Source organism: Elgaria multicarinata, chromosome 19 (genome assembly GCF_023053635.1).
Source record: "Elgaria multicarinata webbii isolate HBS135686 ecotype San Diego chromosome 19, rElgMul1.1.pri, whole genome shotgun sequence".
Classification (NCBI taxonomy): domain Eukaryota; kingdom Metazoa; phylum Chordata; class Lepidosauria; order Squamata; family Anguidae; genus Elgaria; species Elgaria multicarinata.
This window is the reverse complement of record NC_086189.1, coordinates 15,062,452-15,089,454: the sequence shown is the minus strand read 5'-3', so window position 1 is coordinate 15,089,454 and position 27,003 is coordinate 15,062,452. Positions and strand designations below refer to the sequence as shown.

The window sequence follows — 27,003 nt, the reverse complement described above, 5'->3', positions numbered from 1 at the left end:
TAAGCGTCCCAATCCTCCCCAAGCAGCTGGGAGCCCGACGCCTTCGCCTGCGTGGGAATCGCCGGATTGGCCTGTTTCAGAAAGGCTGCCGGGGGAGCTGGGAAAAGCACGGAGGAAGGGCGAGGAAAATGGACCGACGGTTGGAGGATCTTCCCTGCAAGGGCAGGCTGAAGCCACTTCCTCCAACCCTGGGGCTTTCCAGATGTTTAGGACATCAGCTCCCATCAGCCCCAGTCTGCACAGCCATTGGACAGGGATACTGGGCGTTGCAGTCCAAAACATCAAGAGGTCACCCAGTTCGAAACGGTTGGTCTGCAGGATCCGGGGATTTTTATTTTAGCATAAAAAGTAGGGCTGTGCTCCGCTCTGTTTTGGTTCCCCGAATCCAGAGCGGAGCGACTCGATCCGCCTCCACCAAAGACGGATCTGAATCAGGTCGGGGGAGCTGCGGATCGAGGCGAAGCGGTTCGCCTCAATCTGGAGCTTTGGATGCAGGTAAGTGCGGGAGAGGGGGCTCACCTGGCGCCTCTGCCACCGCTGCAATCCATGCGGCGGTGGTGGAGAAACCAGGTAAGGGGGCAGGGGGAGGGGGCTTACCTGCCTCCGTTGTGGTCCGGGGCCGGCTTCAACTGAGGCTCAGGCCTTTAGCCGGAAGCAGGCCGCGGCTGCTTCTGGCTTGAAACCTGGGGCTCAGTTGAAGCCAGCACCGGACTGCAATGGACACAGATAAGTGAGGGGGCTTATCTGGTTCCGCCACCGCGATGATAGCGGTGGAGCCAGGTAAGGGGGAGGGGGCTTATTCGGCCCCCATTTTGCTCCCCCTTCCCCACTTACCTGCCTCCACCACCCGCCACGGAGGCAAGTAATTGGGGAAGGGGGGGGCAAAATCTCGATCTGGCCCTCTGGATCTTGCTCCATGGAGCGGAGCAGGGGAGGTTCGGATCGACCCGAAGCGGTTCAGGCCTGATCCGAAACGTCCGGATTGGGCCACGAAGCGGTTCGCGGGGATTCGTACATAGCCCTAATAAAAAGGCAAGTCCCGGGGACACACGGTCAGTTTCGGAAACCATCAATTAGGGAACGAATTCCGTTTTGTTCACATTTTAATACGGACCAACCCAATTTGCGCTCGCCAAATTAATATGCGCGCTCGGAAATGGGGAAGGTAAATTTCCCTCTTTGTGTTCTGCTTTCTGGACTCCTGCCCTTTGCCCGACTCCGGCCTGCATGCAGGGTGAACTGCCAGACAGTCCCTGGGTGCCCGGCCAGGGCTCACACCTTTGTTTCGTCCCCGTGCCATGATTTGCGCAAATTTGTGGCTGGGAATGTTTACATCACTGCAGCCTCAGAGCTTTAAGTTACACTACACTGGTAATCTTGCCTTTGGCCACGCCTCCTTTTACCATCAGCCCCGCCCACCAGTGGAATGTAGCCCCCAGTTCCTCCGAAACGGAATTGGAAAGAGCCAGGAGTGCCGAAAACACACCAAAAAATGCCAGCACGTTGTACCTTAAACCTCTTCGAAAGTATTTAGGGAGGTGTTTCGACCTCTTGGTAGAGGGGAAATGGGGTGTGACATTGGGGGAACCCCAGGGGGGCTGAATGGACCCCTGGCAGTCTGGATTTGGTTCTTGAGAGGGAGATTCTCCACCTCTAATCCAGCCCAGTCTTTCCCCAACCCTCACCGCCCCTCCATTACGTTGTATTATTATTATTATTATTATTATTATTATTATTATTATTATTATTATTATTTCTATACCGCCCCATAGCCAAAGCTCTCTGGGCGGTTACAACCATTTTTATAAAAATGCAAAATACAACATAATAAAAAATAGTCTAAAAAATGTAACCTAGAAAAATTCAAACAATGTAAGCAGCTAAAAAAAAAAAAAAAATGTAAATAAACATGTTCTTTTCGCATTTTGAAACAGCAGACACAGACGCCTCACATATAGTAGTAAATGTCTGGGAGCAGAGAGTGCTCTTTACTTGATGCTGAAAAGATGACAGTGTCGGCACCAGTCAGGCCTTAGTGGGGAGCTGGTCAGGGGGCCAACGCTGAGAAGGCTCCGTCTTCCTTGTTGCCACTGTCCAAACCTTCCTTCAAGGTGGCACTTGGAGGTGGGGGCAGATGTTGAGCGTAATCTCCGGTTATGTTTAGATTGAGAGAAGTGTTTGGGAGGTATGTTACCCACCAGTTCTCCCTGCAGGTGTCCCAAAAGCCCACTTCCAATTTTGTGAAACTATTTTTACGTAGTCGTAAAGTGTGTAATTCCTTCCTCTCTCCAGTGATCCTCTGGGTGAAGTCCCGGGGCTTTGCTAAGCATTGCTCCCGGGGAGGGGGGGTGTAAACGCCCTGGGACTGAACTTGGGGTGGGGAAGGAATCCTTCCATTGCCCCCCTTTTTTCCGCTTCCCTGTGCCAAGGCAACGAAGAGCCGCTCCGCCTTCAGCGTGTGCATCTTTCTTAAGGGTGTGCCCGGATTTTAATTATCTAAATGTAAATACTTAACAAATTTTACTTAGAGTAATGAGCTAAAGTGCACACTACATAAATGAGACGTTCTAATTAATCATGTATGAACTTCTGGTTGAAAGGGAAGGCTCTGTGAATGCCGCGGATATGCTGGGCTCCTGCCAAATGGCTAATCAGCGTTTCCATTCAGAGGCGTCTTCGCTGTAATAAGTTGTGAGAGATGTTTGGGGGGAAATGATGAGGTGGTGGAGTTGTGTGCTGCCTCCTCCTCCTCCTCCTTCTTCTTCTTCTTCTTCTTCTTCTTCTTCTTCTTCTTCTTCTTCTTCTTCTTCTTCTTCTGCTCCTCCTCCTCCTCCTCCTCCTCCTCCTCCTTTTTCCTTCACCTCCCCCTCCTCCTCCTTCTTCCATCTCCTCCTCCTCCTCCTTCCTCCTCCTCCTCCTCCTTCCGTCTCCTCCTCCTCCTCCTCCTTCTTTTTCCTCCTCCTCCTCCTCTTCCTCCTCCTCCTTCTTTTTCCTCCTCCTCCTCCTCCTCCTCCTCCTCCTCCTCCTCCTTTTTCCTTCACCTCCTCCTCTTCCTCCTTCTCCTCCTTCTCCTTCTCCTCCTTCTTCCATCTCCTCCTCCTCCTCCTTCCTCCTCCTCCTCCTCCTCCTTCCGTCTCCTCCTCCTCCTCCTTCTTTTTCCTCCTCCTCCTCCTCCTCTTCCTCCTCCTCCTTCTTTTTCCTCCTCCTCCTCCTCCTTTTTCCTTCACCTCCTCCTCCTCCTCCTTCCTTCTCCTCCTCCTCCTCCTCCTCCTTCTTTTTCCTCCTCCTTCTCCTCCTTCTTCCATCTCCTCCTCCTCCTCCTTCCTCCTCCTCCTCCTTCCGTCTTCTCCTCCTCCTCCTCCTCCTTCTTTTCCCTCCTCTTCCTCCTCCTCCTCCTCCTTCTTTTTCCTCCTCCTCCTCCTCCTCCTTTTTCCTTCACCTCCTCCTCCTCCTCCTTCCTTCTCGTCCTCCTCCTCCTCCTTCTCCTTCTTCTCCTTCTTTTCCTCCTCCTCCTCCTCCTCCTTTTTCCTTCACCTCCTCCTCCTCCTCCTCGTTCCTTCTCCTCCTCCTCCTTCTTCTTTTTCCTCCTCCTCCTCCTTTTTCCTTCACCTCCTCCTCCTCCTCCTCCTCCTTCCTTCTCGTCCTCCTTCTCCTTCTTCTCCTTCTCCTTCTCCTCCTTCTTCCATCTCCTCCTCCTCCTCCTCCTCCTCCTCCTCCTTCCATCTCCTCCTCCTCCTCCTCCTTCCTTCTCCTCCTCCTCCTCCTTCTTCTCCATACATATGAACTAGAACGATTTATATAAAAAAGGTCATGGCCAGCACTTTTATTCAAGGTAAGACATCCCTTCTTCACATTCAGAAATACTTTACCTGCATTTCTTTGGGCAAATGCATCGTCAACAACAGAAAAATCAAGCAACTTTGCCTAGGGGGACTCGGAGTAGCCCCCCCCCCAAATCATAGGCCCATGCCAACTGGCCCCACTGCCCAGCACTGGTGACATCTTTTTGTTCTCTTCATTTTTACTCGCAACTAGGCACAGAGGTGGCAATCTGGATCTTCAACCATCTGTCAGGGATGCTTTAGGGTGGATTCCTGCATTGAACAAGGGGTTGGACTTGATGGCCTTTAGGCCCCTTCCAACTCTACGATTCTATGATTCTATGAGTATACCCCGGTCCCCCATGCTAGAATCCCAGTCTGGATTGAGCCTCTCTGCCTACTCTAGAGAAATATGCGATGTAGCGGCTAGATATAGATTTAAAGCAGTGGGGGCCGGTGGGTCCAATTTCGCTGAATCCCTTCTGGGTTTCAATCAAAACCAGTCTGAACCCCAAAGGAGATCTCGAAGGTGCCAAACCTATTTTGGGGATAGGAGTCAGCACCCTTAGGGCCACCAGCCTCCACTGACTTAAAGTAATGGCAGTTTTGGCCCATCTATTGGTTCTGCTGGCATCTCCCGTTTGGACACTGACCGGACCCAAGACTGCTTGCCTTCAGCAAGATGGACGCTTCACAGGCACTCAATCCATGCCCTGAAATGTATCCCACCTTGTCCCCAGGGATGAGGGCAAACAGCTTCCAAACCAACTGCTGGACACCGAATTCATTCATTCCAAGCACTTCTCTGACCCAGAATCTCACAGTCTCTGCTAAAACACCACCCAGCTCGCTCCTTTGTTCTCCCCACCCCCATCTTTCCGCTAATGAGATCACCGAAACGAACTCTGACGCTTCCATCTTTACGCTGATGTGATGAAAATGGCTCTGACCAGATGTGACTAGCCAGGCGTGATGATGTTCACCCTGGAGATCTGCTCAAAACATTGACCAGTGGGAGGCTGCAGATCTCGCCTCCCAGGAAGAACACGATGGCAAAAGGGAGACCAATTTCAGCCAGTGAAGGTGCAGTTGCTCAGCGGCCCTTGCTTTCCTCTACCCTCCCCATTTCTGTTCCTTTTGTATCATGTCTATCAGTTTGTGAACATGCAGACAGGGACTTTCTTATCTTGAGAAGTGTTAACAGCAACCTGATATGCGTTAACAGCAGCAATCACTGTACATGTAGTAGCTTGGTTAACATTTTCGTCTTCATGTTCAAGACCCAAGACCCGAGATCCAATATCAGCTTGCTCCCTCCCTCCAAAAAATCCCTCTTCCTAACTGTCCCTTTCCTCCCCAGGCCTGTAATGAATTCACCACGCACGTGATGAACCTCCTCCGAGAGCAAAGTCGGACACGGCCCATTTCTCCAAAGGAGATTGAGAGGATGGTGGGCATCATCCATCGGAAATTCAGCTCCATCCAGATGCAGCTCAAACAAAGCACTTGTGAAGCCGTCATGATCTTGAGGTCGCGGTTCCTAGACGCCAGGTAAGCAATGCGAGGCTCAATTGGAGCACTTGGGCCGGGCTACTCAACGGGACCCGTCTTTCACCATCATGCGGTGTTTTGATTTACAGCTGGGGTGGGAAGCGATCCGGGTTCTAATCTCCACTCGGCCATGGAAACCCACTGGGTGGCTTTGGGTCAGTCACAAACTCTCAGCCCAACCTACCTCGCAGGGTTGTTGTTGTGAGTTTAAAATGGAGAGGAGGAGGATTATGTATGCCGCCTTGGGTTCCTTGGCGGAAAAAAGGCAGGATATAAAAGTAATAATAATAATAATAATAATAATAATAATAATAATAATAAGAAGAAGAAGAAGAAGAAGAAGAAGTTAGATCTCTTCCGAGGGAAGGTTGCAACAGCTGAGATCCTTTAGCTTGGAATAAAGGAGGCTGAGGCTGACAGGACAGAGGTGTACAAAGTTATGCATAGTATGGAGAATGTGACAGGGAGACATTTTTCTCCCTCTCTCAAAATACTAGAACCCAAAGGGGTCATCCCACGAAGCTGATTGGTGGGAGATTCAGGACAGATCAAAGGAAGGACTTCTTCACACAGCGTGTAGTTAAATTATGGAACTTCCTACCACAAGATGTAGTGATGGCCCCCAATTTGGATGGCTTTCAAAGGGGGTTGGATAAGTTCCTGGAGGAGAAGGCTATCAAGGGCTACTAGCTCTGATGGCTATGAGCTACCTCCAGTAAGCCTATATGCACCAGACGTTGGGGGACATGGGCAGGAGGGTGCTGTTGCACCATGTCCTGCTTGTTCATCCCTGACCAATGGCTAGTTGGCCATTGTGTGAACAGAGTGCTGGGCTAGATGGAGCCTTGGTCTGATCCAGCAGGGCACTTCTGATGTTTTTATCTCTAACTCCTAGAGTGTGAGTTGCAATAGATAGCAGGGATTTCTGATTCCCAATTACCTAATAATAACAGCCACAGAATTATTCCTCTCAACTCCCATCCTAACTTATACTGCTGAAACGAAGATGGCTTGGGGAATGCAAAAGTGGGTTTTTGAGTAGAATGGTAGTTTTCAGTTCTGTTTCAAAACTACCTGCTGGACTCAAAATTTGTTAATTTCAAGGGTAGGTCTTTTGCGCCAGCCTCCGGTCAGTGGATCCCAGGGTTCTAGTAAAGAATAAAATCACGTGAGCAATGAAGTGGCCAAGTTTGCTGATGACACCAGATTATTTAGGGTAGCGAAAACATAAAGGGATTGTGAAGAGCTCCAAAGGGATCTCTCCGAGCTGGGAGAGTGGGCATCGAGATGGCAGACGCGGTTCAATGTCAGCAAGTGTAAGGTGATGCACGTTGGGGCAAACCCCCCACCCAACTTCAAGTATAACCTGATGGAATCTGAGCTGGCGGTGACCCAACAAGATGGAGGTCTTGGGGTTGTGGTGGGCAGCTCGATGAGAATGTCCACCCAGTGTGCGGCCGCTGTAGAAAAGGTAAATTCCATGATATTAAATACTGATTTGCGCAAATTGGACTTGTACAATTTTTAAAAAAGTGTGAACCCACAAACTTGCCCAACTCAGCGTATGCCAAGTGGAACCAGCTCAGGGATCTATGAGCTGGTGTCTGGGGGGGGGGGGTGAGCTGGTGAACACATGCCAAGCTCCACCCCCAAACATGCCAAGCTCCACCCCCAAACCAGATTGCTCTGACATCCTTAATCATGGCTACTTCCATGGCTATTTCTACCATTACCCTATCTTATATTAGCCTTCCACTGTTTAAGACAGCCTTTCTCAACCTGAGGCGCTCCAGATGTGTTGGACTACAACTCCCAGAATGCCCCAGGCTGGGGCATTCTGGGAGATGCAGTCCAACACATCTGGAGCGCCCCAGGTTGCGGAAGGCTGGTCTAAGGTGAATTTTATGCTCAACAAAAATGTCCACCCAGTGTGCGGCCGCTGCAAAGAAGGCAAACTCCATGTTAGGAATTATAAGAAAAGGAATTGAGAATAAAACGGCCAGTATCGTACTGCCCTGATACAAATCTATGGTGCGACCACACTTAGAGTACTGTGTACAGTTCTGGTCACCACACCTAAAAAAGGATATTATAGAGCTGGAAAAAGTGCAGAAAAGGGCAACTAAAATGATGAAGGGGCTGGAGCGTCTCCCCTACGAGGGAAGGTGACATCAACGGGGATTGTTTAGATTGGGAAAAAGGAGGCTTAGGGGAGACACGATAGAGGTGTACAAAATGATGCCTGGTGTGGAGAATGGGGATAGTGAGGGGGACCTTTTCATCCATTTTTCGAACATGGACAAAATTGTCGTACATCCCCCCAGGACAGGTGAGCCATAGCAGGTGCGCCAGATGAGGGAGGTTGCCGGCACGTCAGAGGGGACGGACCCCTTTCGGAGGGACATTTTGCAGGCTGTTCCTTTCAAAGAACTCAAAGCCGAGATGAAAATAGGTGGAAGTGGAGTAATGAGATAAATATGGCTCCAGGGAGAGCGGCCGACTGCCGGGGAATAGGCGTGCCAGGATACTGATGGAAAATCCCGACAGAGCAGACATCTCCTGGTTTAGGCAGTTTGATCGTGGCGAGCCTGGAGGGGGTATCTAGCTCAGGCGGAAAACGCTTAAAGAGGGTTTCTCAGGAGAAGGCTGCAAAAGCAAACATTGTGTGTGTGTGTGTGTGTGTGTGTGTGTGTGTGCGTGCGTGTGCAGAGCAGGTGAAGAGAAAGGCTTTACAGAACTTTCTTTAACCGTGTGAGTTTTATTCCCCTTTTTTTTCTTTTAAAAGAAATCCTTGTGATGAAAATTATGCTTCAAAGAACGAATATGCAAAACCAAATAGTATCCAGCATCACGTTATCCAACCAACTCAAAAAGTCCTTCTGTGGCCCATAGACCAAAGAGCAGTACATCTAAGAGTTGCCGGAGCAAAGCAAGTAAAAAGAAGTCTAACTCAAGTGGTCTGGAAGAGGCCTGCGCCTCCCTTTTTAAGCTGGTGCAAAGGCGAGGAGGCTTTGCTAGGAACATCTGCTTTGCATTCCCGGTCCCTCCACGTGGCTTGCCGGGAGTAGTGGCACTCCCACAACTCTGCTCTGAGAACACCAACAGAGATCAATTTGTAACATTCCAGAGGCTGACCAGGCCCAAAGCCTTCCAGATTACTTCTAATTAAAACTTAGCTGAAACTACGAGATCCCTCGGCCATGCCTTCTATTCCTGACTGGTCCATTCCACATCCCAGCATCCTTGGGCTACGCACGGCCCTGGGCAGCCGTTTCCTGGCAGGCATGTTAAGGCTATGGCATCCCCAGGCACCTGCTACAAAACCCCCTGGCCATTACGAGAGCGGTGTGCTCTGTCTCCACTTTGTGATAGTCCTTCCTGATGGCCCTAGGACAGACGTATAGGGGTGCCATGTTGGGAGGATTCCGCAAAACGGCAGCTGGCGCATTCAGAGCTGCTATGCAGATCTCAGCAGCAAAGATCCCGCTTGATGGACCAAGTGGCCCGGGTAATTTTGCCCATTCTTGCGACAGAGCTCTACGGTAGCTTTGATTTAACCACGGGGGCTTTACGGATGACAATGCCAAGCCATCGTTTGGGCCAATATGTTCCAGAATGTTGTTAGTGAAGGCGGTTAAACCGTGGTTATGTAGCAACCATGTTTAGGGGAAACACCTTACACAATTTTTATTTATTTATTTATTTTATTTAGTACATTTCTATACCACCCAATAGCCGGAGCTCTCTGGGCGGTTCACACAAGACACATAAGCCTTCGTGGTTAGCCCAGAATGCTTAAACACCATGGTTTAGCAGGTCATCTGAACAGGGTCAACGAAAGAGAGGGGGAGAAAGAGAGAGAGAGAGGGAGAGAGAGAGAGGGAGAGAGAAAGTTGAATCCTCAAGTGGACAGACACAGATAAGATTGAGGGGAGACATGATAGCACTCTTCAAATACTTAAAAGGTGGTCACATAGAGGAGGGCCAGGATCTCTTCTCGATCCTCCCAGAGTGCAGGACACGGAATAACGGGCTCAAGTTACAGGAAGCCAGATTCTAGCTGGACATCAGGAAAAACTTCCTGATTGTTAGAGCAGTACGACAATGGAATCAGTTGCCTGGTGAGGTTGTGGGCTCTCCCACACTAGAGGCCTACAAGAGGCAGCTAGACAACCATCTGTCAGGGATGCTTTAGGGTGGATTCCTGCATTGAGCAGGGGGTTGGACTCGATGGCCTTGTAGGCCCCTTCCAACTCTGCTATTCTATGATTCTATGATTCTATAAGAATCACAGGAGCCAAAAATTATCACTACCAGTTTAAATTCATACCAATAGGCCTCGGTAATCAATTAATTTTTGTGAACCGCCCAGAGAGCTTCGGCTATTGGACGGTATAAAAATGCAATAATTAATTAAATAAATAAATAAATAAATAAATAAATAAATAAATAAATCACTTTTGCTTTTGTTTCTGCTTTGTCGGTCCAAATGGAATCACTGAGTTAATTAAAATCTTTTGTATCTGAGGCTAGAATGCTATATAAAAAAAAATATCCCACTGATGAAGCCGTTGTGGGTCAAAACGTGTTTGGGATAGCTGTGGGTTGAAACCTTGTGGGTTGATACCTTGTTGGTTGATACATTGTGGGTTGAAACGTGTTTGGGATAGTGTTTTATGTTTGTGGACTATTTAGTTTGTATTTTAATTTGCTGTATTTGTTAAAGTATTTAATATTTACATTACGAAGTGTTCCTTAATACGTTTGATGGATTAGTCATTTCATTTCAGTCCGTATAGCTCCATCTGTCCTACAACCTAGCCTCACAGTTGTGATTTCTCTTATTCTTTTCCTGCTGGCTTCTCCTTTTCGCAGGCGGAAAAGGCGTAACTTCAGTAAACAAGCCACAGAAATCCTGAACGAGTATTTTTACTCTCACCTCAGCAATCCCTACCCCAGTGAAGAAGCCAAAGAAGAACTAGCCAAGAAGTGCAGCATCACCGTATCACAGGTAAGAACATAAGAACATCAAAAGAGCCCTGATGCTGGGTCAGACCAAGGGTCCATCTAGTCCAGCACTCTGTTCACACAGTGGCCGACCAGCTGTCGGCCAGGGACCCACAAAGCAGGCAAGGTAATATGCTGGGGAATTTCACCAGCTCCTTGAGAAAAGCCTTGTGGGTTGGGCGTGGGTCTCTCTCTTCGTCCGCCTTTCCCTCCCCTAAATAACTACAGCCTGTCTCCCAGAGGCTGGTAGACAGAGGGACTCCTGAAACTGACCTGTGTTTACATCAAGGCAAGTTGTGTCAATTTCAATTGACTGTAAGAAGTCACCTTGCCTTGGTCACTTTCTACACCTAAGGGTGTAGAGTAGGGTGACCATGTGAAAAGGAGGACAGGGCTCCTGTATCTTTAACAGTTGCATAGAAAAGGGAATTTCAGCAGGTGTCATTTGTATATACGGAGAACCTGGTGAAATTCCCTCTTCATCACAGCAGTTAAAGCTGCAGGAGCTATACTAGAGTGACCAGATTTAAAAGAGAGCAGGGCGCCTTCAGCTTTAACTGTTGTGATGAAGAGGGAATTTCACCAGGTTCTCCATACATACAAATGACACCTGCTGAAATTTCCTTGTCAATACAACTGTTAAAGATACAGGAGCCCTGTCCTCCTTTTCATAGGGTCACCCTAGTGTAGAGGGACAAGTGGGGGGGATACCGGGATTTCCAGCTTCCGGGATTGTCGCCCTGCATCCAAACGGCCACGCGACATCCTGGAAGTGGAGAGGGACGTCACGGCTATTGTGGCCGCCATTTATTTTTAAAGGAACAGGAACCTTTCTGCCCCTCCACGCCATGAATAAGGTGCCTTAGCAGGGACGTGGTGGGTGCTTGGTTCCAGATCTGCGGTGCCACCACTGTGAAGGCCCTGCCTTAGGCCGTGCTTGTCGGGCTGGGTAAACCATTCCAGCATGTCCCAGGCAAGGAGAAAAACAAGGTGACCAGCTGCACGTGGGACTTGCTGATTCTTGCGCAACTGTGATTCAGCCCTTCCAGGGGAAACCCCACCTCCCTTCCAGAAACAAGTATTTCTGCTTGTTTGGGGGCTTTGCCCCAGAAGTGCTAAAACGCAGTTGCACAAGCGCTGGGCTCCGCTTGTGCAGTGGAATTGGGGGTGGGGGCTGGCCGCATCTGGAACCACAGTGGCAGTGGGCCTGTGGGCAGGAATGAATCCTTCCCCAAACCTGCAACAGCCTCTGTACCACGCAAAACGCTTACCTGCCAATCAGATGGTGAAATGGACCGTTCTCTGCATTGCCTGCCTCAAGCTCATTAAATCTTAACATTGAGTCAATAAGCTGAAACATATTTTTATGGGTCAGCTTTCCTTCGATTGGCTGAATCCCGCGTGAAGCCTCTTCGCCGTAGCCAATCGGAACATGGCCCTTCGGTAACAGTTCAATGACAGCTGTTTGTGCCGTGGCAATAAAAGTCTAGTCGACAAAATAGCCGAGGCGCTTTGGTACATTAGAAGTGTCACAGGCTTAAAATACTACGGCTCCTGTCTCGGAAGAGATGACTTTAGCTGTGGGGAGAGTTTTAGATTTCTATTCATGCTCCAAACATCCAGTTTAACGAATCACGGCTGTAAGAGACATCACGGTTGTCTTCAATGTGATCTGTTTGCTGCAGCCCCGGCGATGTTTGGAAAGGAAAAGGAAGGGAGGGGTGAAAGCGAAACTCTCAGCACCAGAAATGTAGAACTTTTGATTCTGTATCTTTATGGTGGGGATACATCAGGACAGAGAGCATCAAGCCTTAAAAAGATGCATTATTGATTTTGCAATGGTCAGCTTTAAGCCATTCACAGACGCGGGTGTTAAGGAACAGGAATGAATACCGGTGCAGTCCCAATTTACTACAGCTTGTTCAACCTTAAGAACAGAGCAGGAACAAATTGAAATGTCCGTTACTGAATATTAGTCGTGCCCATTTTGCCAGAGCCCTATGAGGAGAGATGGAAAGAACTGGGTATGTTTAGCCTGGAGAAGAGAAGGCTGAGGGGGACACGTGAGAGCACTCTTCAAATACTTAAAAGGTTGTCACACAGAGGAGGGCCAGGATCTCTTCTCGATCATCGCAGAGCGCAGGACACGGGATAACGGGCTCAAGTTACAGGAAGCCAGATTCCGGCTGGACATCAGGAAAAACTTCCTAACTGTTAGAGCAGTACGACAATGGAATCAGTGACCTAGGGAGGTTGTAGGCATTCCCGCACTAGAGGCCTTCAAGAGGCAGCTGGACAACCATCCTTCAGGGATGCTTTAAGGTGGATTCCTGCACTGAGCAGGGGGTTAGTCACAATGGCCTTAGAGGCCCCTTCCAACTCTACCATTCTATGCTTCTGTCACAAGGGTGATGCAAATCCATTACTACGCCGATGGGAGAATTGTATGTTTTAAGCTGGTGATAAAACCTTTTGACTCTTATTTTAAAGAAAGTGACTAAGATATCCAATAATAATAACAACAACAACAACAACAACAACAACAACAACAACAACAACGAGATCAAACGTAAGGATGCACTTTTAGGATCCTAAAGTGCAATACAGTTGCTCAGCATAAATTCCTGCCACCATTGCTTGCGCTTTTATCAATACCATCCGTTATCGCCACAAACTTCAGCAACGGCTAGGAAGCAGGCAACACCCCTGGTGTAGTGCAGGCGCCCCGTCCTTTACCACCACCACCCCATGAGTGCAGACCTAAAACGACCCTCCGTCTCCTCTTTGCTCCGCCTGCCCTGAAACGCAGTAATTAAGGAAGTTTCCAGGAACAAAAGGGTCTTGGGAAGCCTTTTTGTTCTCCTCTAACGATTCCTCTCTTCCCTTCTCCTCGTTTTGCACTCGTTCATTATCTCCTCTTTCCACGCCGACGCCCTCCCACACCACAGCTGCCTGCTGCACCACCAAGTTTTTGTTGCCTTGGGGGCAAGAGATGGGCGCACAAAGCTCCCCCCCTCCCCCACCCCGTTCTTTCTTCATTCATGTCTCCGAGCGTGAACTTGGGACGCTTCACGACAGCCTGGGCTGGGATTTGCCCCTTGGCTATTTCGTTCATACACACAGAGAGCTGAAGCGGCCAGGCCTGGAGTCCTCTGTCGAACTGGCAGGCAGGCTGTAAACACACACGCACGCACACACACACACACACACACCCCACACACAGAGAGAGAGAGAGAGTCTGCACTTGGCTCTATTGGACAAGCTAAACAGCCCCAGGGCGTGTTGTTTCCACTCCACTTCCTTTGCGCTCGGAAAGATTTCTCTGGTTCTCAGGGCCTTCTGGCTGACGGCACAGCTTGTGCCGATAGACGCTAATTAGAATTTTAAAAAACGAGATGCATGCATGATACGCTTTCTGTTCTTTTTTTGGAAAAGAAAGGTCCGCTCGAATGAAGTGTGCGGTTACAGTCTAGGAAGGGAGCATCCGAACCTGTCGGAATCCGTTCCTCTGCGATGGCGGATGGGACTTGGGTCGGTTGGACCGGAAGGAGTGTGGGTGTTTTCCGGGGATGGGGTCACTTGGAAACGTACAAGTGGTTCCTTGGGGGCACGGGAGACGCAATGCAGGAGCAGCCTCTCTTTGCAGATTAAAAGCAAAAGATCTCTGTTAGGGCCTGAAGGCAGGTATCCGGACATCATCTTTCTGCTCATCCCATGCCCAATTCCTGTTCAGGTTTGCTGTCACTGCACACTCTGCACAGACCCACTTCAGCGAAGGCTGTTTTTTTGGGGGTTTTTTAACTGGTGATGCCAGGATACAGTGCAGACGCTCCGGGACTGAGCTGCGCCTCTTCCCAAATTGAATATGTCCAAATGAACTTTAAAAGTTCTGGATGTCTCAGAATTAGAGGTCTGTCATTGTCCCTGCTCCTCAAAATGCATCGCTAGCCTTCATCTAACACCTGGCCAGTTCATTCAAACTGCAAATCGCCGTTTTGAGACTGGGTCTATCTAGACTGCAGACCTCGTGGCCAGATCCCATGAGGTTTCTTCCCCCTGCTTCCCTCCCGCCCTCCGATGAAGAGCTCTGTAGAACCCAAAAGCTTGCACAATTTTATGGAATTTTGCTCAGTCCTAATAAAAGTATTTCCCAACTTTTTTTAAAAAAAAAAATTCTGGATCAAATGCCACATCCAAAATGTCCAATGGAATCAAGAGTCAACGTCTCCAGATGTTGAAAAGAGATGTAGTCGATTTTGTTTGCTTGCTTTCCCCGAGAAGTTACCTGATGTGTTACATCCGTGGCTAATATATTGGGGCCTCTTTTAGGGTTCTCTATTTCTAAAAGTGCCTGCAGAGATCTCTGAAAAACATAGGTCTTTGCTAGCCCTAGAGCCTCGTGTGGCGCAGAGCGGTAAAGCAGCAGTTTCTGCAGCCGAAACTCTCCCCACGGCCTGAGTTCAATCCCAGCAGAAGCTGGTTTCAGGCAGCCGGCTCGGGTCGACTCAGCCTTCCATCCTCCCGAGGTCGGTAAAATGAGTACCCAGTTAGCTGGGGGAAAGGAAATAACGGCCAGGGAAGGCAACGGCAAACCACCCCGCTATAAGGCCTGCCAAGAAAACGTCAGCGAAAGCTGGCGTCCCTCCAAGAGTCAGTAATGACTCGGTGCTTGCACGAGAGGTTCTTTTCCTTTCCCTTGCTAGACCTACCTTTAAATCTGAGCGGGAGGAGGGGCGAGCCCACCGTTCGAGTAGCATGGGCTGTCGCCCCAGTCTAAACGTCAGACGCAACCGGCTAAAGGAAAGCCCCGTTACGTCCGCCATTTTTTTCCTTAAAGGGCCAGGTACACAGGAGCGCACGATTGACCAAAGTGAGTATTTTTTTAAAAAAAGGTTACCCCGTTCCCCCCCCACCCCGGGCTAACCCATGGTCTAGCAAAGGCCATCGTCTCCACAATGAATCCTGCGACCGAATTCATTCAGTTAGGACCAAAATGCTTAGGGTTACCCTTCGGAATGAAACTACATTTCCCCACCCCCCTCCAACATCTCCAGATGTTTCTTCCAGCGTTTTCTTCTCCTCCTCGTGGATTCCTTTCGGTTTCTTGGTTTTGCCAACATGGGTCCAGAGCAGCGTTTGCACTGAGAGGCAAAACCAAGCTCACAATGCTAAAACAAATGAAATTTCCAGATTTCATAATCCGTTGCATTTAATTAGAAGCAGGACATAAACCGACAAAACAAGGCAGCAACCCGGCGAGTGGCTCTACCTTCCAGTGTTGTGGCCCGTAAATTTGTGGCTTTCCCCTGATTTTTCCAAGAATGATGCTACAGTGACCACCGTTCCTGTCGCAGATCAAACATGCCCCCCCCCCCACAAGATAGAGCACTTTTCAGGGAAACAATCTCCCTGCTTTTGCACATCATGATGATTTAAGTAATAATTTATTGCCTTTTTTTACTTAACATTGTAATTAACATGATAAATAAGTGCAAGTGTATTGTTTGAAATGCAATATACAGTTAAGCCCAATTAATTAATTGGCCTTCAGTGATTGGGAACAGAATGATGTTCATTGTCGTTGTTTTATTTAACACGGAGAGAGTTTGTTTTCATGAAAAATGTGCTGCTAAATAGCTTTATCTCTCCCCATCCCCCACCCCCAAAATAATAGTAATAAAAAAAAAACTTCTAACGCACAGGAAGGAGATCTGGAGTCATTTGGTGCGCAGAACGCTTTGCTCCCGATAAGAGTCCAATGCTTAGAACGTTTCGCCCTCGGTAAAAGGGGTGGGCGACCTTTTGGGACTGTGGGCGCATTTAGCGAGAGCTCGTGGGCACTGCCACAAAATGGCTGCCATGGGCAGCCTGGCAAAGGACAGGCCCAAATGCCTGAGTACCTGGATTTCAATTTAGTAGAAGGGAAAACTCCCTGAGGGTAAGTTCTGTACACCAGCGGGAGCAGTCTGCCTGTGGGTTCTCCATCTCTGGAATGGTGGGTTTTTGTTTTCAGAAGAGGCCGGACCTCTCATGGATGTTGTAATTGGTTTTCCTGCACATTGCAGAGGGTTGGACTAGATGATCGTCGTGGTCCCTTCCAACTCCACAATTCTATGATTCTATATGGTAGAGGTGTGGTCCGAGAACTAACACACTAAACAGCTCCTGGGAACCCAGAATTTTCAGCACCAACGGAAACCTATTTCACAGCAAAACTGGTTGCCCGTAAGAAATCTGCCTGGTCCCATGAGAGCGGCGGACGCCCTGTGTCCGGCCCTCAATGCACACTTTCTGGAGGCCCTGAAAAGTACGATTTGCCTCCCCGCCCCCCATATGCCAATCGTGGCCTTAAAACCCTCTTAACTCACCTCCTACAAGTTCTCCATTTCCTCACTGTTGTAGCTCATTTCCACCTCCCATCCCCACAAATGGTCACAACTACCCCAAGGCAGGGCCTGCCTTTAATTACCATATCTTACCAGCATGGGAAGGGGAAATGTTTCTTTTAAAAATGTGGTCATGCCTGCTTGGCCTTTGCCACTGTGAATTTGTCCTCTTACCTCCAACCTGCCAGTGAATTCTGCATCTGCCTTCTAACAGATTTTTTACAAAATACGTACACTGGATATTTTTTTTAAATCGAAAAGGACGGCGTTGTTTTCTGGGATGGGGGGTTTAATTTATTGACATGGGGTTGGGGAATACCATTTTATTTTATTTTTGCTTTTGTAGTGATTGTTTCCTTTATATCCCACCTTTACACCAGAAAAGGTGTCTCTGAGCATGATATGAGCTTAGGAATTTGTTCTTAGTCCCAGAACTGGACTGAGTTCGTGCAAAAGTCCACTTCTAATCATCTCAAGGTCTCTTCGTTGCTTTCTTCGTTGCAGCGGCCTAGATTTCAGTGGCGGTGGGGAGTTCGTTTTGTCGTTGGTCTTGTTAAAACACTCGAGGTCTGATCTGTAGCAAATCACCCAGGGATGTACCCATAGATGGTCACCTCCTAGAGTAAAGAATTGACCCACGTTCAGAGAGGAGTGGGGCTCTCTGTGTAAGGCAACAGCCTGCCTCCCGGCCCTCCCCCAGTGCAGAGTCCTCCCTTGTACAGGTTGGAGAGAGACGGCGTGCACTTAAGACACCAGGAAGTCTTTGTGCTGACTCCAAAAGGCCTCCATAAATCCCATTTCCAGAGAGTGATGTCTTCCCAGATGGGCCCAAGCAGCACCTTAGTCAACGGAGGCGGCAGCGTCTCTTGATTTGATTTGGTTTCCTTTATTGACTTCTGCAGCAATGGTCAAGATAATAACCCAGCCGGGATTATGCTTTGCATTACACACACACACACACACACACACACACACACCCATATCCCTGCTCTTTTTTGTTTGTTGCAACTGAAGCTTTGCTACTCTTCATTTCTCTAATATGAGTCTCTCTCGGTTGCCAAATTCACGTCGGAGAAAAACGGAGACCCTAAAAGTGGCCTCTGAGGACAAAAGAACGCAAGGAAAGAGAAAGACCTTGTCCTTTCTGACTGGATGGGTAATCTGAAACAAGGCGTGATAGGTTTTCCTTCAGGCACAGAAGAGCAGTTTGAAGGGGAGGCAGTATACCCTCCATTTTCCTCAGTGGGAGGGGGTACACCCTTATTTTCCTCAGTGGGAGGGGGTACACCCTCCATTTTCCTCAGTGGGAGGGGGGTACACCCTTATTTTTCTCTGTGGGAGGGGGTACACCCTCCATTTTCCTTAGTGGGAGGGGGTACACCCTCCATTTTCCCCAGTGGGAGGGGGTACACCCTCAATTTTCCCCAGTGGGAGGGGGTAGACCCTCAATTTTCCCCAGTGGGAGGGGGTACACCCTCCATTTTCCTCAGTGGGAGGGGGTACACCCTCCATTTTCCTTAGTGGGAGGCAGTACACCCTCCATTTTCCTCAGTGGGAGGGGGTACACCCTCTATTTTCCTCTGTGGGAGGGAGTACACCCTCCATTTTCCTCAGTGGGAGGGGGTACACCCTCCATTTTCCTCAGTGGGAGGGGGTATACTCTCCATTTTCTTGTTGGTATATAGGGATGGCCGGACTCACGCATGTCCCATTCGTCAAACAGTCGCCCCACTGCTTCGTTCAAGACTTGGCAAGGTCCAACAAGCACTCGGCCACCATCTGCCCTCGCTCCAGAAATTACGCATTTCCTCCAGTTTATAAACGGGGCTTTCACAGCCGCCATTTACGCAATGGAGGAAATACGTAATTTCCAGAGTCTCCATAGTGGCACAAAATGGAGGCCCTGGATGAGGGCAGACATGGACACTCAGAGAGCGGGTCTGTGAATACGCCGCAGATGCCCGATGGGATCGGGGGGGGACATGGGGTAGTCTGTTGGACTCCCAGACCCAGTGGCACCCCTAATTAGAACCCCAAGACCCACCAACCGAAGCCAGGTGCAAAAGACATACACTTAGAATTAAAGAGCAGGGTGCCTCTGAGCATAATATAAATCGGGCGCCTGCAACCTCACTATTGGTGTAACACTCTGCTAGAAGAACGGGGACCTTCTAACCGCACACACACACACATTTGCACATGCACACACACACATATCATTTAGCAAAGCTGGAATAAATGTATATTCTTTAACCTTTTTGATCAAATGTTTCAGCTTCCGCCATCTTCGGTGTTGGTGCAAGAGTGAGAGTTATCGAATGTTAGTGCTGTGGGTGGCATTCCTATACTGCTGGAGACGTACAGGTGGTGGCGTGATCCTCTAAGTTCAAACCGTTTGGAGTCAGTTCATCCACGCTGTAAATCCAAAATGTTGGTCCCGTCCTTCAGGGACCTGGGCTCTGCCTGATCGTAGCACTGTTTAGTTCCTTTGTCCACGTTTTATTTATTTATTTTCATTTCTAATCCACCCAGTCAGTAATGTTCTCTGGGGTGGATTGAGAAACTAAAATACCAGAGAGCAGTTGAAAATATAACGGAGAATAAAATATTTAAAAGAATAAAATAAAACGCAATGAAAAACAATAAACAGCACAGGAATTGATAGAACAGCCACACAAAAAACTAGAACTCTTAAAATGCCTGGGAGAAAAGATGACAACTTAGGTATCTATCTATGTATGATTTAATTAATTTCATTATAATTTCTTTGTTGCATTCCTATCCCGCCTTTCCTCCAAGGAGCCCACGGCGGAAGACGTGGCATGTCTGTTTCGATAGTACTTTCCTTCTACAGATAGGATCCAAGCTGGCCCAGGACATAACAAATTGTCATAGCTCATCTTAAAATAAAGTCACGTTCCAATATGCACGGTTGTCCAACTTCTAAAAGAAAAGTAAAAAAACCTTAAAGTAGCAGGTAAGATAATATTACAGGGAGAAAGGCGGAGGAGCAGGGAGTAATGCACATTGCCCCCAAAGAGGAGAAAATACCCAGTGACACACTGGAGAACTTTTCTGGAGAATGTTCCGTAATCAAGGGGTCACTTTGGAGAAGGCCCTGTCTCCGGTCACCGCCATTTTGACCTCCACAGGCAGAAACACCCAAAGAAGAACCTCTCATTCTCAGGAGTCCTAGTAGGGCCGTGCAACCCTAAAAGTTGCCTGTATTGGAGCAGGAGGAAGGCCTGAACCATTTGCTCCAGGGAGAAGATAAATCTCTGTACATCTGCCTAGCTGGAACTTGAGGTACTGAGCTGATCAGGTAGTGGCAGCCTTCTCGGAGCCAATGGGCAACTCCAGGGGCCTGCCATTTGCACAAAGGATTTATCCAGCTGTTTCCACGAGGGAGCTGGGGGTTTTGGCTGATGTTTGAATGCTATAGAAGCAAAAGAAAGTCCAGCCACCATGACTGATCTGGTTAGGATTGCGTGATTAAGAAATTTAGCAACTTGTTCGTTGGTATGCTTATCTTGAGCCTGTAAAAGGACCGACATAAGGGTCACGGACGATCGTCCAGGTAATGATTGCGTGAAAGGGTGGATAAGGGCTTTTCTTGCCTCTTGATAGAAGCTGCAGTTGAATAATACGTGGGAGATAGATTCCACCTCCTCGTTGTTACAGGGGCAGCATCTATCTGATAGTGGGACTTTCCCAAATCTGCCCTCCATTACCCTAGAAGGCATAGCATTAAGCCTTGCTAGGGAAAATGCCCGCCTATATTGGGGAATAGATAACCAGCTTAAATACAGAGGTGCACTATTTTGGTCGTGATCTCGTAGCCCCAAGGCGTACGGGGAACATGGGTCCCCGTGCAGCTAGCTGTGGTTCCTGAGTATCAATATCCAGGAGTCTCTGCTTAATGATCCTTTTGGCGCTACCCAGGTCCAGGGATAACAGATGGTCTTGGGAGAGCCCTATGGTGGTGAGTTTTAGCTGAACTGCTTTCACTCATGGAGATTTATAAGAGTCCGTCCAGACCATGGAGGTGAGCGAATTAGGGATAGGACTTAAATTGCAACGGAGCCAGAAATAGAGATTGGAATGCTATAGAACGACGGCTCCCTCCTCCTCCTCCGTTACCTCCGGCTGGCAGAAAGTTCAGCTGGGGCTTCCAGGCAGCAGCGCGGAGCTAGGATAGCCTAGAGCAAGTTGATCCATTGATGGCTGCCAACACTCCAGGCCGTGGACAGAGCTCTTGGCTCTTCTGTAAGCACATTTCATGGAAGACCAAGAAGGCAAGGATTTCTTGGCTCCGGCGGCTCCGGGGATGCGGCGTGCGCACAGCGAGAATGCGCGGCGATACCCTGAGAAACGTTGCGTCCTGTCTTGGGTGGGAGGAGGCCAGCCCGGGCGTAGCTATTCATTGGGATGTGGTATGCAGGTTAAACATAACGTATGACCTGCTGCTCCTTTCATTGCTTCCAATTAAACCTTGCTTGTTAGTTTAACCTCTAGGTAATCCCATCAGACAACGGATGTCAAGGCAACACTGCCCACAGTGGCTTTGGGTGAGTGGCCATTAATTTTAATTGCCTTGATATTAAAGATTAAGAAGTAGTGGGACTAGCAGGGTGGAAACGATCCAATGTCAAGCCAATCCACTCCACCAGGCTTCCCCAGGCTGCGGCGATATTAAAATTTTACTGTGAGAATTAAACAAGCCTTTATTAGTGAGGGCTGTTGTTTGATTGGTCCAGAGGTGTGCATAAACACCCGATTCTTATATATCCGCGGACAATACCGTCGACGTATAGAGATTCTGCAATTATGAAACTGTTAATAAAGCCATAATTGGATTGTCCGCAGTAATTATTTGCTGGCTTTCATTAATGTATTATTGCTTCCTGACTGACAAGGTAATATTAAGTGCAATATATACAATACCGTGGTCCGTCGTCCTGGGATTGCGGCGTGTGAAAAGATGCACCTTCGCTTATTGCGTTTCAAGCTTGGGAGGGGAGGGGGGGCTTTCATTAATTTACGTTAAAGCAAATGCCCAAATTGTGGAACCGAGAAAGAATTTTCCTTCTTTCCCCCAACCCCCAAGTCGCGTCCTGCCCATTAAAAGGGTTGGCGTGGCTTAAAAGCAATGAGATGGCATTATCTCCAGAGAGATGTTGGATGCTGAGGAATTCTCTTTGTTTAAAATAGTACCAGTTTGATTTATAGGGCCGGGTACCACCTTACGAAACCAAATCTTTCCTGGATCTTTTGGGTGGCATGAGGGTGAGGCGGAGACATAAGAACATCAGAAGAGCCCTGCTGGATCAGACCGAGGGTCCATCTAGTCCATCACTCTGTTCATACAGTGGTCAACCAGCCGTTGACCAGGGATGAACAAGCAGGACATGGTGCAACAGCACCCTCCCACCCATGTTCCCCAGCAACTGGTGCACACAGGCTTACTGCCTCGAATACTGGAGGTAGCACACAACCATCAGGGCTAGTAGCCATGGGTAGCCTCCTCCTCCAGGAAAGCCATCCAAATGGGTGGCCATCACGACATCTTGTAGTAGTCAATTCCATAATTTAACTATCTTTCCTGGACCTTTTGAGTGGCATGAACGGTGGGAGAGGAGGAAAATCGGGATAGAGCAATACCTTTTCTTCCTGCTAAGTATAAACAAGTATTATTTTCTGCCTATAGCAGGAGCAGGCAGAAGGTAGACTGGGATCCACTGGTAGATCTCTGGTTGATTTGCAGTAGATCAGCTCTTGTCTAACAGGAGCAACAACCAAATGACTTTTCCCCACCTACATTAGGCTGCAATGAAGAAATCTTGGGATAATCACCAGCGGACATTTGCGTGAGCTCCGTTCAGTTCCGGTATTGAAAATAAATTCCTAGGCTCAGTGAAGTAGGCTCCGTTCTTTAATAACACCTTTCTTTTTTGGGTGTGTGTGTGTGTGTGTGTGTTCCACACCTGGTTCTGGTTGGTGGATGTAGGGGTTCTAGTAAAAAAATAAGGTAGATCTGACTAGCCTTAAGTCTGCCAAGCCCTGTTCTGTACCAAAAGTTTGCTGTAACAAAGAATATGTCTAGATAAATGTGTGCATCGTTCCATGTGTGTGTCTGGCGGTGGTGTTTCTAATTCCCGTGGACCCTGGAATTTGTAGGAAGCGTCCTTAAAGACCAGCCTGGTGCCCTCCCAACATGTAGGACAACTCCCTAGTTGGGGGATTCTGGGATTTGTTGTCCAAGACATCTGAAGGCTCCAGGGTGGGGAAGTCTGTGACAGAGTATTTGTTTAGCTGATCCTGCCATTCTGTAAGTTGATGCCTTTCGAAGATCTCGGGCGGAAAGAAGCAAAAGACTGCTTTGCTGAACAGGCTTGGAAGGAAGAGGTCGAAAACGGCTGAGGCTCACAGAGAGGGGAGAAACAACCAGGAACCCGTTAGCTAGAGAGCCCACCTAGATCACCGCATTCCCACCATCCTGGTGGGCATCTCAGCAGGATATCGCTGTTACGATCTCTTGGGTTACTGCTCTTGTAGATCTGGTTCACTAGGGACTCGCTTTCTGCTTTTATTGGTGTGGACGCACAACTACGTAGCCTTGCCTGCCAGCACGAGAAAGAGGTTTTCATCGTTATTCCCCCCCCCCTGTTATTAATTACAACAGTTCCACTAACAGCCAAGATTGGAGAATAGTTTCTGCATGCCTTTTCCCCAGGGGCTTTGTCTCAGATGCTCTGGCCGTGACCTTTAGGCGGGTTAATAGGTAGAGCCTTAAAGCTAACTTGGCAACGGTGCAACCAACTTCAAAGGGTGTGTGTGTATGTGTGTGTCTGTGAGAGAGAGAGAGAAAGTGACGTTTTGCCCATTATTGATTTATTTTAGCCCTCTCGGTTCCTGGAGCAGACTGAGCTCTGTTTGTGGGTCTGCCAAGGTCAACCAGCATCAACACCCCCCCAAAACAAAGAACAATAGCCCAGTTACCTTCCACATCCCCTCATTTCTTTCCTCTGGCCGTGTGCCACTTTTATTTCCCTCTCTCTCTCCAGCGCCAAGGCCTAGCCGCGGTTTTCTTTTGACACGGGCTTCGCCTCAAAAGCCCAGGGAAATGGTTCCCGGTGTGCTGGCAAAGTCCAAGGTAGCTGTTTCGTGCGAACGAGTGATATTTGAGGTCGCCAGGCTTCTCTCAACGTTCCCTTGCTGCTCGTCTCATGCCCGGTTCATGTTTGCTGTCGCTGGGAAACGTGCACAAATGGGAAACTTTTGCACGAATCAAGCCACAGTCAAACGGCAGATTTGCGCAGGTTCCTCCAAATTTGCAGAACTTTCCTCTGTAGGCTAAAGCAGGACTGAATCCGTCTGCAGAGGAGATTTGCGCAAATCAAACTGGCAATCGAGAATGGGGAGGCCCGTCTCCAGGAAATCTGTTCTTTTGGGGGCTCGCTGACTTCCGCAGCATACCCCACTCGGCTTGCATTTGCCAGCCTTGCGTTTCCCCCAAATTCTGGAGACTTTTAATGTTCTGTTTGTTTCGTTTGCGGAAACAGGCATTTGCGCAAAGTGCAGCTGCAGTTTGTGAAAATGTCCATTTCCAGAAAATTCACCAGCTAGCCCAACTCTTGCAGATCAAGTTGAGCCATCTGGTGGGAGACGGGATGAAGTCCGGAGGGCCAAGCCGAGGAAAACCCATCCATCACTGCCCCCTAGCCGGAATGCTCTGACATCCCTAAACAACTCGAATGTGAGCACGTGTCCAACAATTTACAAATATTTTGGGGGCCCGTGTGCTCACATTTCATTGGGAGTTTCAAACGGGATGTGTCTGCATGCGTCGTGAGCAAAAATGAAATTTGCCTATGTCCCGCATTTCATGGAAGGGTCCCTCATTGGGAGGGAACATAGAGAAGGGATTGTAGCTTAGTAGCATAGGTTTTACACGCAGGGGGTGCCGGGTTCAACCCCAGGTGCCTCTAGGTACAAGGATCAGGGAGTATGGGATGGGAAAGAAAGATCCTTCTTGGCCTGGTTGTCAGATAGTCTGGACTGATGGAAGACAACCTCCTTCATTTACACTCAGAGCTCTTAGCCATGATGACAGAATAGTACTCCCTGTTCCAATGGAGATGGATGGATTGGTCCATTTCTGACCCATGTCAGTTTCACATGGGTTCATTTAAAGCCCAATTCAAGGTGCTGGTTTTAGCCTATAAAGCGTTACACGGCTTGGGACCACAATACCTGATGGAACGCCTCTCCCGAACACTATGTTCAACATCTAAGGTCCTCCTCCGGGTGCCTACTCCGAGGGAAGCTCGGAGGACGGCAACAAGAGAGAGGGCCTTCTTTGTGGTGGCCCCCCGACTGTGGAACGATCTCCCTGACGAGGCCCACCTGGCGCCGACATTGTCATATTTTCAGCGCCAGGTCAAGACTTTTCTTTCTTCCAGGCGTTTAGCAATATGTAATGACCCTGGGTCTTTTTTTGGGGGGGGGGGGCTAATCGTTTTTAAAGTTGTTATAGTGGTTTTAAATGTATGTGTATTTTGCTTGTTTTTGTGGTTTTTAATCTTCGTATATTGTTTTTAAGTGTTTTATCTGATGTGAACTGCCCAGAGAGCTTCAGTTATGGGGCGGTATACAAATGCAATAAATAATAATAAATAATAATTCATAAGTCCGTTCTGCCCCATTTCTTCCCTAATCTGCAATTAAAAATAAATGCATAAATACATAAATATTTGCTATTTTTAAGTGCGCGCGCACACAATAGGCATTCTTGTATGCCATGGGTGGAGACTTCAGGCAGGGCAAATCCAGCCTTCCTTGGGTTTGAATCTGGCCCTTTGGAGACCCCTAGATAACCATGTCTCCTTCCCTGAGGACCAATGCTTTGTGGTCTTGCGCATTTTTCTCCCCATTGCAAAAGCTTTGGATGCCTTTCCTAAATCCCTGGCAGTAAGAGCATTAAGCTGAAATATGCTGGTGTTGGTGGCCCCTCCCCTTTTTCAGCTCCACCCACTACTGAAATGCATCTCCCATGAGCACCTCCGAAATAGAAATCAGCCCTCAAGCTGAAAGAGGTTCAACGCCCCTGTCCTAAAATGTGTGTTTGCCTACACGTTGCATTCCAAAATACGGTGTTTCGCAGTTGTTTGAGCTGAGAACCGTCTCGCAAACTTCGAGCGTGAAAACGGAAGGAAAATGGCGTTCTGATCCTCCGGCTATGGTGCTAGTAAGGGATGGCGATAGATTGAGATCGTGAAGGAAGGATAGCAACTTGCAGCTTGATACAGAAAAGCTACCCGTGAATGTTAGGAGGAAACGGTGGCGTCCTCATTTCTCATCTCCACTTCTTACTTAGAACTAAAGTGCCGCTAAAAACACAAAATGAAACAAAAAGCTCAAACCACTGTATTGTTCTTTGCCTCCACCGAAAGTTTTAGTGAACCGCTGTAGCAATTTTTATTTAACCTATCAGGGAGCCTACATCCCTGATTGGTTGCATACTAAATATTCAACTGGTCGCTTTCATTGGCTTGAAGGCTAGGGATTCTGTAGTCAAGGAAAGGAAAGGAAAGGAACCTCTCATGCAAGCACTGAGTCATTACTGACTCTTGGAGGGACGCCAGCTTTCACTGATGTTTTCTTGGCAGGCCTTATAGCGGGGTGGTTTGCCATTGCCTTCCCCGGCCCTTATTACCTTTCCCCCAGCTAGCTGGGTACTCATTTTACCAACCTCGGGAGGATGGAAGGCTGAGTCGACCCGAGCCGGCTGCCTGAAACCAGCTTCCGCTGGGATCGAACTCAGGCCGTGGGGAGAGTTTCAGCTGCAGAAACTGCTGCTTTACCGCTCTGCGCCACACGAGGCTCTCTGTAGTCAAAGAGGGGGAAAAACAAGCATCTTGGAAGAATCGCGTAGGTTGCTGCTAAACACGGCGGGAGATTTGGCTCTCCCGGGTTTTCGGGTATTCAAAATGTCCTTTCCTTTCTGTGGCAGGTATCCAACTGGTTTGGCAACAAGAGAATCAGGTACAAGAAGAACATAGGGAAATTTCAGGAGGAAGCCAACCTTTACGCAGCAAAAACAGCGGTGACAGCCGCGCATGCCGTGGCCGCAGCTGTCCAAAACAACCAGACAAACTCGCCCACCACGCCAAACTCTGGTACGTAGTAGCCTCTCCACCACAGCCTGTCTTAGATCACATCTTAAAACAGCGAGGGTG

At 48.6% G+C, this 27,003-nt stretch overlaps 1 protein-coding gene across 2 annotated transcripts in view; it reads left to right on the top strand.

The window, feature by feature from the left end:
• The window catches only part of PBX3 (PBX homeobox 3), a 226,918-nt gene that overhangs the window by 183,410 nt on the left and 16,505 nt on the right, over positions 1-27,003 (top strand). For both annotated transcript variants that reach the window (XM_063144550.1, XM_063144551.1), the window contains exons 4-6: positions 5,182-5,372; positions 10,248-10,383; positions 26,778-26,943. In XM_063144550.1, the coding sequence (XP_063000620.1) occupies positions 5,182-5,372; positions 10,248-10,383; positions 26,778-26,943 (493 nt within the window). The remainder of the gene's footprint in view (positions 1-5,181; positions 5,373-10,247; positions 10,384-26,777; positions 26,944-27,003) is intronic.